Source organism: Vulpes vulpes, chromosome 12 (genome assembly GCF_048418805.1).
Source record: "Vulpes vulpes isolate BD-2025 chromosome 12, VulVul3, whole genome shotgun sequence".
Classification (NCBI taxonomy): Eukaryota; Metazoa; Chordata; class Mammalia; order Carnivora; family Canidae; genus Vulpes; species Vulpes vulpes.
In genome coordinates this window covers 76,704,762-76,722,424 of record NC_132791.1, presented here as the reverse complement: position 1 = coordinate 76,722,424, position 17,663 = coordinate 76,704,762, and the positions used below count along the sequence as shown (strand labels likewise).

Here is a 17,663-nt window from a genome sequence, read left to right as displayed (position 1 = left end):
GCACCTGCCCTTTCTCCCTATAGCCTTGTAGGGGAGGCAAAACTCCACCCCTCCCCATTTTAGGATGCAGCCAGGACTCTAACAAGATCAAAAGGAGAAAAATGGTTAATGCCTGCGGTGTACATCACAAGAGGGAAACGTCAATGAGAAGGAACTCAGAATAGCAGTTTAGAATTCCAATTTATCTACTATCTTCAATAAAGAACAGACCAAGGAAAACAATTTTAGGCCCCAAGGGAAGGTAAAAAGAAGAGAGGGAAGTAATGGAGAAAGGTTTCTTTGCAGATTCTTCTGGTTCCTCTCTGGATTAGTAAATCAGTCTCCAGTAAAAGGAGAATTTATATCCTTTGGACAGAAAAGGGGGGTGAAGGTAAAGAGCTTTTCCTGTGTGGGTTGCTTCCTTTTTTTCTAACTTGAAAACATTTAATTTATACAAATAACTACTAACTACAAAAAGTAGATTTAAAAAATATATTTTTTTCCTGGCAGAGTTTAAATGCACATAATGGATAATTCCAAAGAAAATGCATTTTCCCTGCAGCATCCAGAACAAAATTCTGAAATCTTTGCTTCTGCGTCGGCTGCTTCTAAATTACCTTTAGCTCAAAATAATGTCTATGACAAAATGGCATATTTGGGGTGGCCTATTCTGCTGTCTTTCATCATCAAAATTTCAAGGGCTTTTCTTTCTTCCTGTATATCTAAGGCTAATTGTCTGCTAGTGGTCATCACATGCCTGAGGTGTCTCATTTGGACAGGATTTTTATTTTGGAAGTGAATTGGGGTGGGGAGCACATGGGAAGGATGAGTTTGATTCCTGTTACACCATATCAGGCTGCTTGTCAGGGGTGTTTGTGCCTTGTAAACATTTACACCATAGATGTGCCTGGATTCCATATCCTTTAAGATGACTTTCAGTCAAAAGTCATGCCAATCTAGGATCTAGATAGAGGATTCTAGGATTTTTCAAAATTTGAAGGGGAAAATTCAGGGTGCCCAGCTGGCTCAATCAGAGGAACGTATAACTCTTGAACTTAGGGTTGAGTTCTAGCCCCGAGTTGGGTGAAGAGATTACATAAATAAATAACCCTTTTTTAAAAATAGAAGGGATGGGACACCTGGGTGGCTCAATGGTTGAGCGTCTGCTCTCGGCTCAGGGCAAAGGGTCAAAAGGTCCTGGGATGAGTCCCCCATCAGGGTCCCCACAGAGAGCCTGCTTCTCCCTCTGCCTGTATCTCTGCCTCTCTCTCTGTGTCTCATGGATAAATAAATAAAATCTTTAGAAATACATATAAAGATTTTATTTATTCATGAGAGAGGCAGAGGGAGAAGCAGGGAGCCCAACGTGGGACTCAATCGTGACTTCGGGATCACGCCCTGGGCCGAAGGCAGGTGCCAAACCGCCAAGCCACCCAGGGATCCCTATAGAAGGTTTTTTTTTTTTTTAAGATTTTATTTTATTATTTTATTATTTTATTTTTTTTAAGATTTTATTTATTTATTCATAGAGATGCAGAGAGAGAGAGAGAGAGGCAGAGACACAGGCAGAGGGAGAAGCAGGCTCCATGCAGAGAGCCTGACGTGGGACTCCATCCAGGGTCCAGGATCACGCCCTGGTCTGCAGGCGGCGCTAAACCGCTGGGCCACCGGGGCTGCCCAAGATTTTATTTTATTTACTCATGAGACACCAAGAGAGGCAGAGACAGAGACACAGGCAGAGGGAGAAGCAGGCTCCATGCAGGGAGCCTGATGTGGGACTCCACCCCAGGTCTCCAGGATCACGCCCTGGGCTGAAGGTGGCGCTAAACCGCAGGCTGCCCTAGAAGGGATTTTAAAGGTTATAAAACTCCAAATACTTTTAGATCTGAGAAAGAATATGGCCTGTAATTGAGAAAGCAAAAAGCAGGTATGACAGTTGTGGTCAGCATCAGACAAGACCATTCTGTGATTGTAATGGAGTGAGACAAAATAGATAGGTCCCCTGTGTAATCATGTTATAGCACAGACAAAAATCCAAGACCCACATGCAAACCACAAAAATGACTATACATCCCTGTCTCGGCTAACTGCTTCTTGACCAATTAAAATTTTAACCCACTTTGTTCTGCTTCCTAATAAAAATTGGAATATCTGATCATACAACAGCTGCCTGATTTCCAACAGCATTCATCCAGAGCAACCTTTCTTTCTTTGACCCTCTCTGAAAGCACCAACACAAACTGAAATCCTATAAATTCCTCCCACACCCTCTCACTGAGACACCCTACCTCCCAGCCTCCCCACGGCATGTGGAGTCCTTACTGCTGTAACAAGTACCATCAAATTCAGTTTATTTTGGCCACAGGTCGGCTTTGGCTGGTGGGCTCCAGCATGGCCATCAGGAAGTCAGAACCCCTGTCAGCCTCCCAGCCCCCATACCCATCCCTCCCAAACTTGGCTCTAGACTTCAAGTTAACTTCCCCAGATACAGCAACATCTCTTAGTATCTACGGCCAAAAGGAACTTCCTGCAGATTTCTAAGAACTTAAACTGAAACACATGGATTCCTGTTCATGATTTATTGACAGGTGTTTGATAATCAGGTATTCACAGAAGGGAACAGGGACTCCATTGTGTGATTCATAAGCACATTCCATCCTCCTCATATTTTAGCTCAAATCATTAAGATTGCTTTTGTTCGGTTTATTTTTCAAAGAAACTCCTAAAACAGGTTGGAAGAATTCTGGGTTTCTCCCACTTTTTTCTATAAACAAGGCTTTTCATCTCGTATAAAACGTCTCTGTTACTGCAGAATGGAAAAACCACAATTGTATGCACATCAGTGGCTCTTCATTTCTGGGCCTCTGAACTCCTACCAACCATGGATTCGAAGCCTCAGGATGCACAGAAGTGAAAAATACTGACAGCATTGTAGTAATGAGGGCAGAGAGAAGAGAGAGTGTAAACTGCCTCAACTTTGTCCTTAGGAGACAGACATACAGGCCTCTCTAAATATGATCGTAAGATTAGTGCATGCATTTCTTTCCCTGAGTAACTTGAAGGTACACTCATCTGTAACTGATAATTAGGAAAGAAGTTGTGGGGTGGGGGGTGCAGGCAGGCTGGGTGGGGGCCAGGGGCTGGGAATGGAAGCCACTGAACAGGTTGGGGAAGGTCTTCTCCTGAGGATAACTGACAATTCTTAGCATGGTGTATCAATTCTTTGAAGAAAAAAAGAGATGCCTTCTGAATCTCTCACATTCACTGACTCTGTCTTTTCCCTTCTTTCTCTTCCTTCCCCTCCTCTCCCCTCTCCCTCCTCTCCCCTCCCCTCCCCCTCCTCTTAACTTGTCTGTCTCTCTTTCTGTCTCTCTCTGTGTCTGTCTTTCTCAGTAATCACCTGCGTACACTCTCTGTGATATTCACCCTAAAAGATCCTCAGCCAAAGAAGAGCTAAACTCTGTATTTTCATGTTTTTAGAGCCTCCTCGCAGAAGGTGAATGCATGTAGCTTTGGAGGGTTTGCTTCCCAGGTAACAGGAAAAGAGGCTGCAGGGGAGAGATTCTGGAAACAACTCAAAAGTGGTCCGCACCACCCTGACCCCGTCACAGGATCTTCCTATTTACCCCTGTCCAGTCCAACCTCACTCTGTTGGCTCCCATGAGTTCCCTGTCTGCTCCCTCTGTGTTCCAGGAACTTTCCTTTTCAGGTTTCCAGGAACCTGACTCAGAGATGTCCCGACTCAACCAGACCTCAGTGTCTTGCTCCCAGGGCACACTTATCCTCCCTCCAACTCCAGGAGCCCCTCTTCTACACAGAAATCTATCCCTGTATTTTCTCCAGGCCTTTTTGTTTCCTTTCTAGCCACCCTTCCCAAATGCAAACCCTGGTACGGCCACACACCTGAAATTTTTTTTTTAAGATTTTATTTTTTATTTATCCATGAGAGACACAGAGAGGCAGAGACATAGGCAGAGGGAGAAGCAGCCTCCCCACGAGGAACCTGATGTGGGACTCAATCCCAGGATCATGTCCTGAGCTGAAGGCAGATGCTCAACAACTGAGCCACCCAGGTGTCCCCACACCTGAATTTAACACAGGCTTGGTAAATAGGGGAATGAGGTTAGTGTTACAATGTGGATATATCATTAGATCACTTCTAATTATTATCTGCATGTCAACGGTGTGTGCCCCAAGAAAGAGCAGTTGACCATGAAGCTCCCTCAGAAACCACTGAATTCAGTACTATACCCGGTGCCCGTTGGCCCTCACCCTTTGTTGTAGCTTGGTTTAGCAACAGAAATTAGCCCAAGACCCTGAGCCAGAGCCACCCCTCAGGGGCAGCTCCACAATTCATGTAAAGCTGCCAGCTGCCTCCTCACTTGTGACTTCTGAATAATGATCAGGGTAAACTCCTGTGGACCAGCAGCCCAGTTAGGACCACTCTGATCCTGTCCAGATCTATCGAATCAGAATCTGTTATTTAGAAAACCCTCCAGTGAAACATAGGCTCAGGTAAGTTAAACATCGCTCTGGGAGGGACGCTGGGGGCAGGGGGACACGTCCTAGCACTAATAAACCATCTGATGTATTTCACTGTGGAAACTATACCTAGAGGCTGTTGGAGGGGTGGGAAAAAACCTGTGATGGGAACACAGAAAGGTAAACAAAAAAAAAAAAAAATAAGATGAACCATTTAATTCCTTCCCTCTTCCATCCACGAAAAACCCAAGAAATTGTATAGGAAAAGAAATGAATCAGATGTGATACTTGGATCCATAAAATTATAGCTACAGAACCATAGCATTGGAAACATGGAACAAAAGGGATCTATTTCTAATGGTGATTAAAGAGCTGTATCCATCAGGGTTCTCTAGAGAAATAGAACCAACAGGATCTATACAAATGTATAGAAAAAGATGTGTTAGGAGGGCTGGTTTGTGGGATTATGGAGGCAGACGAGCCCCATGATCTGTGCCCTGCAGGCTGGATGCCCAGGAAAAGTGATGGCCTACCAGTCCAAACTCCAAGGCCTGAGAACCAGGGGAACCAATGTCTGAGGGATGGAGAAGATGGATGTCCCAGCTCAAGCAGAGAGCAGATTTGCCCTTCCTGTTTTTTCCATTCCAGCCCTGCATGGATTGGATGGTGCCCGTCCACATTGTTGAGGGAAATCTACTTTAACCTGTCTACAGATTCAAATGCTAATCTCTTCCAGAAACATTCCCACAGACACATTCAGAAATAATGTTTTACCAGCTATCTGGGCATTGCTTAGGCCCAGTCAATTGACAAAGGAAATTAACTGTCACAAGAACTAAATCATCATCGACTTAATTGCTAGGGCTTTGAAAAGTGAGATCTAAAAATGATTATGTCAAGAAATAGCAACAGAAATAGGTTATAGTTTCAGGGCGCCTGGGTGGCTCAGTCAGTTGAGGGATGGACTCTTGATTTTGGCTCAGGTCGTGATCTCCTGGGTGGGGTGGGGAGGTCTGCTTGAAGATTCCCTCCCTCTGCCCTCCATCCCACCCCCCCACACACACGTGTATGCTCTCTCTCTCTCAAGTAAATAAATCTTAAAAAAAAAAAAAAAAAAAGGAAGGTAATATATTATAGTCTTGAGAAATACCTAGATAAATGCCAGATAATACAAGCAGGTGAAGAAGCTGTTTCTGGGGAATGAGATGTGGAAGTGAGATAGATGCTTTTCCTAAAAGCTCTTTAACTGTTTGGATTTTTAAAAATCTGTATGGATTACTTTAGCAAGATAAACTAATTTTTTTAACTAATTTTTTTTAAAGATCTTATTTATTTATTTGACAGAGAGAGAGAGAGAGAAGCAGGAGGAGCGGCAGGCAGAGGGAGAGGAGAAGCAGGATCCATCAATGTGGGGCTGGATCCCAGGACCCTGGGATTAGGGCCTGAGCTGAAGGCAGACACTTCACCAACTGGACCCCCCAGGTGCCCCTAAAAAAACTAATTTTAAAAAGAGAAGGAGCAGCAGGCCTGACTGCCTCAGTGGGAAAAGCTGTGACTGGATCTTGGGGTTCTAGGTTCAAGCCCCGCACCTGGTGCAGATATTACTTAAGTAAAGAAATAAATAAACTTAAAAACGAGAGAGAGAGAGAGAGAGAGAAGCAGCAAGCAGTTGCCTCAATAAAGAGCAGATGAAGGTCCCGTAGGACAAGGATGAGCGTAATCCCTGGATTCAACTGATCTACAGCACTGGGAAATTAGAGCCATGCTGGAAAAGAGCAAGGGGAGGCAAGTCCTGACATTTTTGCTGTTAGATTTGTTCGTGTGGAGCCCATCACATTCCTCAACTCAAATGATTTTCATGTCTCTAAGGGAGAAGTTTGTGTTTCCAGTCTCCAGGGGGCTGGGCAGTAGCAGGACTTTTCCCATAGCAGCCCCACATCATACAGGACTTCACACACGGTGGCGTGAGCCTAGAGGGATAGGGGCTCGTAGACTTTCCCTGAGTGAGCCTGGATTCAGAGATCCTGCCTTTGGGGGTCTAGGGCTGTTAGTTTATGGAGAGATGACTCAGAGGTCACCCAATTGACACTGTGGCTGCCACGTAGCATGAGTTCTGGATACCATTGCTTTCTATTCCCCTGGCCTCTTCCTTGTCAGTCTAGCTCCCTTGAGACAAGTAAAAGCTCTTTTTTTTTTTACCCCCGCCCCCCAATTTTTTTGACAATGTAGAGCAGATGTCAGAAGTCTAGTCAGAGTGGGTTGAGGAAAAGAAACTGATTATAGGTGATATTTCCAAAAGCCAGGTTGAGAACAAGACAGAAGCACTTCAAACTAGGAAGGGCAAAGACCAGCTGGTTTGATTTGAGCTGCAAATTCTATTTTGGTTTATATGCTGATGAAAAGCCTGAGAATAGGAACTTCAAGAGTTTAGGTTAGGAGAGGAAGATAGACTTGCAAAGAAAAGACAGAAGTAAATATATGAGCTTGTCAAAGCAAGACTCAGGTCAGGTGTGCACTAGCAGAGAAAGGGGCCAGGAAGTTGTCTGTCACAGAATAAACCCAACCATCATCCTGGAGACTTGGTTTCACTTGGAGGGGACATAAGCTATCCAGAGTCATATATAAACAAACCTCATAAAGGATGAAGTACAATGCTGTAATTTACTTTAAATTTGTGGATAAGACCCAAGATAACACCTGAGGTGTTTCTCACCTGCGTTGGGCAATACTTGGGAGCTTCTTCCTAAAACCCCTCTAGTTATCGTGCTCAGATGGGACCACAGCAAGATACAAGTGAAGAAACGAGAAATTCTAGAAGAGTGGTTGCACATGCTTACTTTTGGAAGAGATTGACCTTAAATGAGCTTTTGTTTTAAAGATTTTATTTATTTATATATTTATTTGAGACAGAGAGAGAGCACAAATGGAGAGGAGGGTCAGAGGGAGGGAGAGGGAGAAGCAGGCTCCCCGCTGAGCAAGGGACCACCCCACCCCACCCCCAGTGTGGATATGGGGCTTGACCTGGGATCATGAACCAAGCTGAAAGCAGGTGCTTAACCAACTGAGCACCCAGGTGCCCCAGTGATTTCTACTTTTTAAAAATGTTTTTCCAGGGGTGGCTGGCTGGCTTAGTCAGTGGAGCAAGCAAATCTTGATCTTAGAGTTGTCAGTTTGAGCTGCACAGTGGGTGTAGAGATTACTTAAAGTCTTTTAAAGGGACTCCTTGGGGGCTCAGTCAGTTCAGCATCAGACTCTTGATTTTGGCTCAGGTCCTGATCTAAGGGTTGTGAGATAGAGCCCTGCCGTGGGCTCCTGTTTAATATTCTTTCTCTCCCTCTCCCACCCCACCCCCCAGTTCATGTTCTCTTTCTCTCTCAATAATAATAATAATATCCTAAAAAATAAAAATGTTTTTCCATATTTAAATTTTTTTTCATAACAATAAGAGGTTTAGTTCAAAATAGGGAGATGCAGGTTGAGTTGCTTGCAGGGAGGTCACTTTGAGGTCTTGCATCACACACATGCATTCCCAGCCTACCTTTAAATTTTCAACCCACATAAACAACAAACAGGATAACAACTTACCGTCTTCTAAATCCCTACGGTTCTCTAAGCACTTTACTTGCTTCATCTCATTTAATCCAGTGCCTTTCCAAAGAAGGTATTATCAACAATATTCCTAATTTAGAGGTAAAAGGAGATTAGATTTGAAGAGGTGAATGAACAGGCTTAAGGCCTTACGTCTCATTTTAGTGTTCTCTTGATCCTCTCTCTTTTTCGTCCAGTCACCTTTGATTGAGTCCAGCTCATCAGTGTATATTCTGGTCTTTGAGCTGAAGACCACAAATATACAGACTCACCATCTGTCTGGAAAACTTCCCCCCCACCCCCAAGTAAAGGCATCTGGGACCTGGGGGCAGGCTTTCCTGAGAGCACTTCCCCCTTCCTTCTTCCGCTGTCTTTAACTTTTGCTCCTGGGGCCACAGCCAGCTCTACCGATTGCTCGCTGGACCCCCTGGTGCATCTTCCTGCCAGATCAGAGATCCGTACGGTGACCGCTCCCGCTCCTCCAGAGAACCCGAGAGCCCGCAGCCAGCAGCGCATTTGCTCTTCCTCTGGCTCCTTCTTCCCCATTTCTTTCCCAGTCCCTCTATCCCTCTACCCTCTACTCTTTGCTCTCTCGGTTCCCATTCTTGTGCCTTCTCCCCTCATCTTTTCTCTGTTCTCTTCCATTTCAACCCCCGGTTTCTGTCTTGGCCTGCATTGCTCAAAGCGAATACCAAACTACTGTATTTGGGAGGAAAAGAGGTTTTTGAAAAGCCGTGGTCCCAAGCCTTGTTCGTTGATACGAAGCGCATTCATGGTTACTAGGCCTCACCATTCTCTTCTAAGATTCTCCTGGGGTTTTAGGGTCTCTTGCGCGGCGGTATGCGCGGCGGACCAAAGGGCCAGTGGGTGCGCGGTGCCGTGGCTGCGGGACCAAGGGTCTGTAGTGGGAGGGGGCGAGCGGAGGGCTTCAGGTGCAAAGGTCCGGGGCGTTCCAAGCTGGAAGGAGCCGCGGGGAGGACGCAGAGAAGGGCGCGATCTCCCGTGCATTCATTCGTTCGTTATCACCCAGGCGGGAGTTCTGACGACCACCGGTAGGCCACCAGTAGCTTCTGCCCCAGGAAGGCTTGGAGATGGCAGTTTCCCCAAAGTCGTGTCTACTCTTCCTCACTCTCTTCCAGCTGTCCAAGCCAGATTCGGGTAGGTCCCCGCTTCCCCCGCCCGGGCCTCCCGCTCGCGGCCCCGGCGACCTCCGCCGGGCACTCCCGCTGCCGACACCGACTTGGGTCTGTGCGGCCGCGGGGCTCCCGCGTCCACGCTGTCTGCCTGCCCGCTTTTCGCAGCCCGCTTTGACGTGATCGGACCCGCGGAGCCCGTCGTGGCGGCGGTGGGGGAAGACGTGGAGCTGCCCTGCCACCTGTCCCCGAACGTGAGCGCCGAGCGCATGGAGCTGCGCTGGTTCCGCGGGAAGGCGGCGGCCGTGGTGCTGGTGCGCAGGGACGGGCGCGAGCAAGAGGCCGAGCAGGTGGCCGAGTACCGCGGCCGGGCCTCGCTCGTGGACGCCGACATCGCGGCCGGGCGCGTCGCGGTGAGGATACACCGGGTGAGGGCCTCGGACGACGGCGAGTACCGCTGCTTCTTCCGGCAGGACGCGAGCTACGAGGAGGCCAGCGTGCACCTGAAGGTGGCCGGTAAGTACGCCTGCTTTGACCCGGCGCGGTGGCGTCCGGGCGGGGTGGGTTATCCTGTGGCCCTGGTACTTTGGAAACCACCAGATGCAGTGCCCAGATGCCTTTTAGGATGGACAAGGGGGCAGGCCCAGAGTGGGAGGGGGCGGGAGGGGCGTTTGGGAGTGGGGTCAGAGCATTTCCCCGTATTATTAATCAAATAAATGTAAGATGTAATGGCTCTAGAACACTCTTTTCCATGGGCACACCTAGTCTCCGTGATTCAGGCTCAGCCCTGAACATTTTGATCTACTTTTCACTACGTACTTTTCACCCACTACGATGAGGCTGTGGTGCACATCCTCTGCGGCTGCTTTACGGATTAGCACCCAATGACTGATTTCCTAAGATCCTAGAGCCTGGCTGCTCCTTAACATTCTTGACCCACCTAGACAAGCTTTTGGTTTTTGATTCCTTTTATTTTGCTTCAAGCCAAAATTCAGGGCGAAACAATAAAGGAAATGGTAAGCATTCAGGAGGAAAGCATGCACTGTCTCTGGTTTTCCCACTTACTAGTGAATGGCAGCAAACAAATCTCTTTCTGAGCCTTATTCCTTGCTGTAAAACTGTCAAAAGGAGATTTTTCAAGAATGAAATAAAATTAGACAATACCTAAGAAACTGCATTATCAATGCTTGTAGAAGTATTGTATACTTGTGAATATTATTACTATGCCTCAGACTGCCCTATAATTTCCAGTATATGAATATATTACCTTTTATGTTTATACTAAAATAAAGTTTAAAAAATACTTGGGTGTAATTTGGGTCCCTGCCTCAGAACAGGGACATAATGCATTATGTACAACTCACATTTCCTTCTTCGGAAAGTATCTTAAACATTGATTATAAAACCCTAGAGATCTGATAGCATAAAACTGCCGTTGTTACCTTTTATGAGTGATAGACATCTTTGAGAATCTGCTGTAGATGGCAGCTTTTTCATGAAAAGAATCCACATTTTCACACAAATTGGAACATGGATTTAAACCAACAGTTGTGGACACATGTTTGAGGATTCTTCTCTGCAGCTTGGTTTTTTTGTCTTTGGTTTTTTTTTTTTTTTTTTTTTTTTGTTTTGTTTTGTTTTGTTTTGTTTTTTTACTCTGTAGAAGTGTAAGAAAATAATCAGGCTGAAGACAGAAAGGAAAAACAGCTTTATGTTGATATATATTAGGACATAACTGTGTGTAGGGAAGATGAGGTTGAAACCCATTTAAGAAAATCCCTGAATCAGTAACACAGATAAAGGAAACTTAAATTGTCAGCTACAATCTCAATGCAAAGAACCTCCAACCTCCTTCTCTTCAAGGATACTCCTTCTCTGATCATCCTCAAATACCCACTCCTAGTTCTCCTACCCGCCCCCCACCCCCCAAGGCTTTCATAATACTTCTGACCAAAGCCCTCTCCCATCTCTGGAGCTCCCTTACTTGTATCTATGCCATTGGTCTTGCTCTTCCTGCCGATTAGAAAAGCTCCCTTTGTTGGCCCATCAAACTCCTGCCCACATCTCAAGCACTAAGTCCCGATATGGCATCCCTCTCCGATAAGGCAGGAAATTTCTTTTATTGATAGCACAGCTTTCTTGTGTAATGGAATAGGAGATGAAGATGGATCCTTCACTCCCAGTCCCTGCGTGCTTCTGTTTCTAAAACTGTGTAACCCTATGGTTATAAGACTCCCAGGAGAACGTCCACTAAAGAAGTAAGGCCAGTTTCTCTCTCCATAGCTCTGGGCTCCGATCCTTACATCCGTATGGAAGTTCAAGAAAGTGGAGAGGTCCGGCTGGAGTGTACCTCAGTAGGATGGTACCCAGAACCCCAGATACAGTGGAGAACTTCCGAGGGAGAAAAGTTTTCATCCACATCAGAGTCTAGGAATCCTGATGAAGAAGGCCTGTTCAGTGTGGCTGCTTCAGTGGTCATCAGAGACCCCTCCATGAAGAATGTAACCTGCTGTATCCAGAACCTCCTTCTTGGCCAGCAGAAGGAAGTAGACATTTTGATACCAGGTCAGTGAAATCAAGGCTGAGTTCCTATTTGATGCCATTTCAGGGCCATATTGCCTGGGACACCTGCCCAAGCCATGCCCTCATGGTACAATTGTCTACTTTCCCCACCTAAGCATAAAGGACCACTGGCATAAAGGAACCTCCCTCAATTTCATTAGAAGAGAAAAGATTCTTTAAAAAAAATATTTATTTATTCATGAGAGGTACATAGAGAGAGAGGCAGAGACATAGGCAGAGGGACAAGCAGGCTTCCACGGGGGGGATCCTGATGCAGGACTCGAATCCAGGACCCCGGGATCACAAACCAAGCCAAAGGCAGACACTCAATCACTGAGCCACACAGTGCCCCAGAAAAGAAAAGATTCTAAATGCATAAAATCAGGGGGCCCTGGGTGGCTCAGTCGGTTAAACATCTGCCTTCAGCTCAGCTCATGATCCCAGGTTCCTGGGATTAAGCCCCACCTTGGGCTCCCTGCTCAGCCAGGAGTCTGCTTCTCCCTCTGCCTCTCCCCACTGCTTGTTCTCTCTCTCTCTGTCCAATAAATAGAATATTTTTTAAAAAGATTTTATTTATTCATGAGAGACACACAGAGAGAGAGAGAGAGAGAGAGAGAGAGGCAGAGACACAGGCAGAGGGAGAAGCAGGCTCCATGCAGGGAGCCCGATGTGAGACTCAATCCTGGGACTCTGGGATCACGCCCTGAGCTGAAGGCAGACACTGAACCGTTCAACCACTGAGCCACCCAGGTGTCCCAAAAAATAGAATCTTTAGGGGTTTCTGGGTGGCTTGGCGGTTTAGCACCTGCCTTTGGATCCTGGAGTCCCAGGATCAAGTTCCACATTGGGCTCCTTGCATGGAGCCTGCTTCTCCCTCTGCCTGTGTCTCTGCCTCTCTCTGTGTCTCTCATGAATAAATAAATAAAATATAAAAAAATAAATAAATAGAATCTTAAAAGTTTTTTTTTTAAATCCTAAATCCATAAAATCTGCCTTGATCTCATAGAAAGTCCAGATTTTCCATTTTGGGATATAGATCTTAGATACAGAAACTTTGTCTCTGGGGGTGGGCCTCCTCTCCTGAAGTAACAAGAAAACCCATTTCCACCCTTGCCCCTCTGTCTTTCTCATCCCATGCTAGAGCTCTGTCTAGGTTTCCAGGGTCCTCAGGAAAGCAGGTATTCTCATTATTCCCCCAAACTATCTCTGACTTAGGCAGGAACATTTCCTTATTCTTTGGTCATTGAGTCCCATTCTGTGGCACACAGTCCCATTCTGTGACAATTCCCTTCCTGATTTACTTCCTCTACCCACTTGGCTCCCATCCTGTATTGACAGTTAAGAAAGAATTTTCACAATAACCTGAATTGATCCATTATTTTCTTTATTTCCCCGGTCCTGTCCCGAAATGACTTTTTTTTTTCTTGCCCATAATTCAAACTTTCTTGAAAAACTGACACCAAAGTAGATCACTGTTGTATACCTTGCAAAATTAAACATAATTACATCATCTTGGTTATATTAACTGGAATTACTAAACCATTAAGGCTTTCTGCAATATAACAGAAATTCAAGAGGTTGTGTGGACCATACATGTTGTTTTCTTCTAAACAAATACACTTGTGTGAGTGGCCTTTTGTCCTGTTGGCTATCACAGCACTGTTAAATAGCCTGCACAAGGAACCACCATCTGAGCATGGTTGAAAAACAGGGTAATCTTGTAGCAACCTTGACATCCATAAACTAGGAATTTGGGCTCTGAGCTAGCTATTTTTTTTTACGTTTTTTTCTTATCCCTTCCAAGGGCAGGTGTAGTAAATCCTTAGCCAAAGGCATGAAAAACAACAACAACACACACACACACACACACACACACACACACACACAAACAAAGGCATTTTGATCCTTTCACAGGCAGCCAGTCCCAATCTCTAAGGTGACACCCCTAGTGAGCAGCATGCCATCAGGCCCGAAATGACTCCTGTTCATTTCATTCCTCTCTTTCTCTGCCCTCACCTACTTAAGATTGAAACTTTTCTGAAGAGCTAAAAGCAGCATTGGAAGGACTGTTTTTTGCCAGGGGAGGAGTGGGAGAGGTCCAAATTATCCTCTCTTCCAACCCTTTGGAATCAGAAAACAGAGCTGGATTTATTCAGAGTTGTACAACAACTTGTCCTTCTTGGGATTTTGTTTCAGCTCCCTTCTTCCCAAGATTGACTCCTTGGATGGTGGCAGTGGCTGTCATCCTGATGGTCCTGGGACTTCTCACAATTGGGTCCATAGTTTGTACTTGGAGACTATACAAGGAAAGATCTAGACACAGAAAGGATGAATTCAGCTCTAAGAGTAAGTCGTGGGCTGCTTGTCAGGCGTGCTTCCAAATGGGGTTAGATCCAAGTCCTTTCAGATGGCTGCCAATAGGAAGATATTTGATTCCAGAATTCTGAAAGTCAAGAGGGGGGGGATTATAAGACACCTGAATCCACCAATACCCAATATGAAGGTCTGGGGTGTAGAAGGAGTCAAAACCAATGCTAACTGAGATATTAGACCTGATATTCACTCACTATCGCCACTCCACAGCCCCCAGACTCTCTTCTCACTTCTAACTCAGTTTCCCAGTAAAGATTGAAGATCTCATCCCAAACCAGTAGGAACTTCCTGCTGACACATTTCTTAGGAAAAAAAACAAAAAACAAAAAAAAACACCACCATAATCCTTGTTCCTTATTATTGACAAAGTTTCTGTAATCAGGTAGTCATGAATTAACAATTTACTCACATAAAGTGTTCCTCACACCAGTTTTTTACCCTCCCTCATGCCCACTATAAAAGGTCATTAAGGTATTTGTTTGTTTTCCAGAGAAACTCCTAGAAGAGCTCAGTAAGTTCTCTCTTCTTGTCATTATTTCACCAAGATGTTCTCTCTTGTTAGAAAACCTGTCACTGACTCTCTCTCTCTCTCTCTCATTGCAGAATGGAAAAAGGCTACACTGCACAGAGGTCAGTGGCTCTGAACTTCTCAGGAGCTCTGAGGCTCAATCCCCCAGGGATTCAAAGTCCTATCATACTTGGAAATAAAAAACACTAACCCATTTTCCTGGTAAGGATAGATAGGGGAAAGATGATAGCAAATGGCCTCCACATTTTCCTTGAAGCACATAGAGGGCCCTTGGGAGATGATGAGAAGACAAGCCCCTCTGACAGGGACCATTGGGCATTGGCGACAGTCGGCTCACACTTCACCCCAAGACTTTTGATGGAAGAGGAAAATAGAGACAGCTGCACAGGCCAAACAGTTCTCCTCCTAAGAGGACCTGCCAACATCTAGAACAGTGCTTATTTACTTACTTACTTACTTACTTACTTACTTACTTACTTACTTACTTATTTATTGGAAAAGAAAGAATAGGTCTTGTAACCCCTAATGGTCACTGATGCTCAGACTTGTGCTCTCTGTCTCTAGTTGATGTGACTCTGGATCCAGACACCGCCCACCCCCACCTCTTTTTGTCTGAGGATTCAAAGTCTGTCCGACTGGAAGATTCACGTCAAGAACTGCCTGAGAAACCAGAGAGATTTGACTCCTGGCCTTGTGTGTTGGGTTGTGAGACCTTCACATCAGGGCGACATTTCTGGGAGGTAGAGGTGGGAGACAGGGCTGACTGGGCAGTCGGCGTATGTAGGGAGAATGTGGTGAAGAAAGGGTTTGACCCCATGACTCCTGAGAATGGGTTCTGGGCTGTGGAGTTGTATGGGAATGGGTACTGGGCCCTCACCCCACGGCGGACCCCTCTCCCATTGGTAGGACACCCCCGTCGGGTGGGGATTTTCCTGGACTATGAATCAGGAGACATCTCCTTCTACAATATGACTGATGGGTCCCCTATTTATGCTTTCTCCAATGCTTCCTTCTGTGGTCCCCTCCAGCCTTTCTTCTGCCTGTGGTCCTGTGGTAAAAAGCCCCTGACCATCTGCCCAATCACTGATGGGCCTGAGAGAGTCACAGTGGTTGCTGATGCCAAGGACTTCACTAAGGAGATCCCGCTGTCCCCCATGGGGCAGGACTCTGCCTCTGGGGATACAGACACCCTCCATTCTAAGCTAATCCCCACCCAGCCCAGCCAAAGGGCACTTTAAGGAATATCCCAGCCAGACTGCTTTCCTTTGCCCTAAGGCCTTCCCTCCATGCCTCTGAAGCACCACCTGTCAGCTCCTCCATTTCTTCCTGTTGGGCAGGGATCAGTTGGTCTTGGGGAGGTTGTGCTGCTGCTGCTGCTGCTGCTGCTGCTGCTGCTGCTGCTGCTGCTGCTGCTAGAGAGTGTGGGGTGTGGGACCTTCCTCATCTGTTTCTGTACTGATGCTCAGGGGGCAGGGAGGTGACTCTGAAGCTCCTTCCAGTGTTCTCCTATCCCCAGAGGCCAAATCCTAAAGGGAGGGATAGCTCAGCAATAAGATGGGGGTTGGGTTGGCATGGGGTTATGACAGAAACATCTGGGTGTCCAGAATAGGGATGTGTAGAGGAACATGCTTTAAGCAAGCAGGAAACCCAAAAGGTTCTGGGAAGAGAAGATCCAAGGTTGAAATCCCATAAAGTAACTTGTGGGGGGGGGGGGCATCCCAAAGGAGGACAGTGAGGGGAACCCAGGCCAAGGATGAACACCTGGCCCACTTCTAGAGTTTCTGGGCTTGTATCTCCAGTTCCCTAAGACACACCCTCCAGAGTGGAGACCACTGGCACTACTTCTGTGGGATCTGAGCAGTTGGCCTGGGGGCCTAGAGAAGGGATGAAATGAGCAGGGCTGGGGGCCAGACTGAACATTTGATCCAGGAGAAAACTTCAGACAAAAGCCAGGCTGCAAGCATTGCCATACCCCAGATCCTGCTTTCCTCTCTGCTGTCTCCTGTTTGCCTGTCACCCAGGGGTCATTCCAGTCTCACTTTGTGGACTCCACACACATTTTCAGCTCTCTCCTTCCTTTTGATTTAGAATCTGTCCATCTCAGAGGCTTTACAGGAATCCACCTGAGTGACTGCACCCTTTTATCAGCCAGGGTCAGCCTCAGGGCCCCTCGGCCCTCATCCCAACATCTGGTTTAAACATCTCAGATGTTTTAAACCCCTCAGACTCGGAACCTGCGTGGCTCGGTTGGTTTGGTGTTGGCCTTTGGCTCAGCTCCTGGTTCTGGGGTCCTGGGATCGAGTCCCACATGGGGCCCCCTGGTCAGTGGGAGCCTGCTTGCCCCTCCCCCCTGCTCGTGCTCTCTATCTCAGTCAATTAAATAAACACATAAATCTTAAAAAAAAAAAAAGACCCCAAATGTACCTTCAATTTGCTCCCCCTGCAGTTCATGGCCACCCCAGGCCAGCATTCAGTCTCCCCACCCAGCATCCCTGTGCACTGTCCCCTGGGTCCCCAGATGCCATGTCCCTGTGCTCAGCACAGCTAGGCTGACCACGCCTGTTCATGTCTGCATTTTCCTGTAGACATGTAGCTTATCATGCCAATGGACTGCTTACACCTTCCATTTCCATTGTGTTTTTCCAGTTTCCAGAAGAGAGGTCACCCATGGTTTTAGCCTAATAAGTCTGTTGATTGCTGAAAGTGGCATCTGCACATTTTCTTTACCCCAATGAGTGGAACTGAAACAAAAACAGGAAAGAAACTGCATGCGTAGAAAGAAAGAAAGAAAGAAAGAAAGAAAGAAAGAAAGAAAGAAAGAGAAACTGCATGTGAATGCAGCTGACTGGACAGAGCAGCGTGCGTTTCTGTTTCCAAGACTCCTCTGCAGGCCTGATGGCAGTGGGCTGGCAGGGGCAGGCAGGCACTAGGGGCTGCTGTCCCCTTAGCATCTAGCTGCTTACAGAAAGGCGGGAGTACCCGTGGCTGCTGACTTGTAGCCTCTGTTTGGGAGGTGA

The 17,663-nt window shown here is 46.5% G+C and overlaps 1 protein-coding gene across 3 annotated transcripts; it reads left to right on the top strand.

Annotated features, from left to right (window-relative positions):
- The first annotated feature begins 4,936 nt into the window (after positions 1 to 4,936).
- BTN1A1 (butyrophilin subfamily 1 member A1) lies at positions 4,937 to 17,056 on the top strand. 3 transcript variants are annotated; one of them, XM_025986513.2, is made up of 7 exons: positions 4,937 to 9,207; positions 9,351 to 9,698; positions 11,466 to 11,747; positions 13,941 to 14,090; positions 14,608 to 14,628; positions 14,721 to 14,747; positions 15,211 to 17,056. In XM_025986513.2, exons 1-7 carry the CDS (start codon positions 9,141 to 9,143, stop codon positions 15,882 to 15,884), a joined length of 1,569 nt encoding a protein of 522 aa, XP_025842298.1. In that variant the 5' UTR covers positions 4,937 to 9,140; the 3' UTR covers positions 15,885 to 17,056. The 3 variants fall into 3 exon arrangements, with proteins under 3 accessions (XP_025842298.1, XP_025842299.1, XP_025842300.1); XM_025986514.2 differs by lacking the exon at positions 14,608 to 14,628; XM_025986515.2 differs by lacking the exons at positions 13,941 to 14,090; positions 14,608 to 14,628.
- Positions 17,057 to 17,663: the final 607 nt, after the last annotated feature.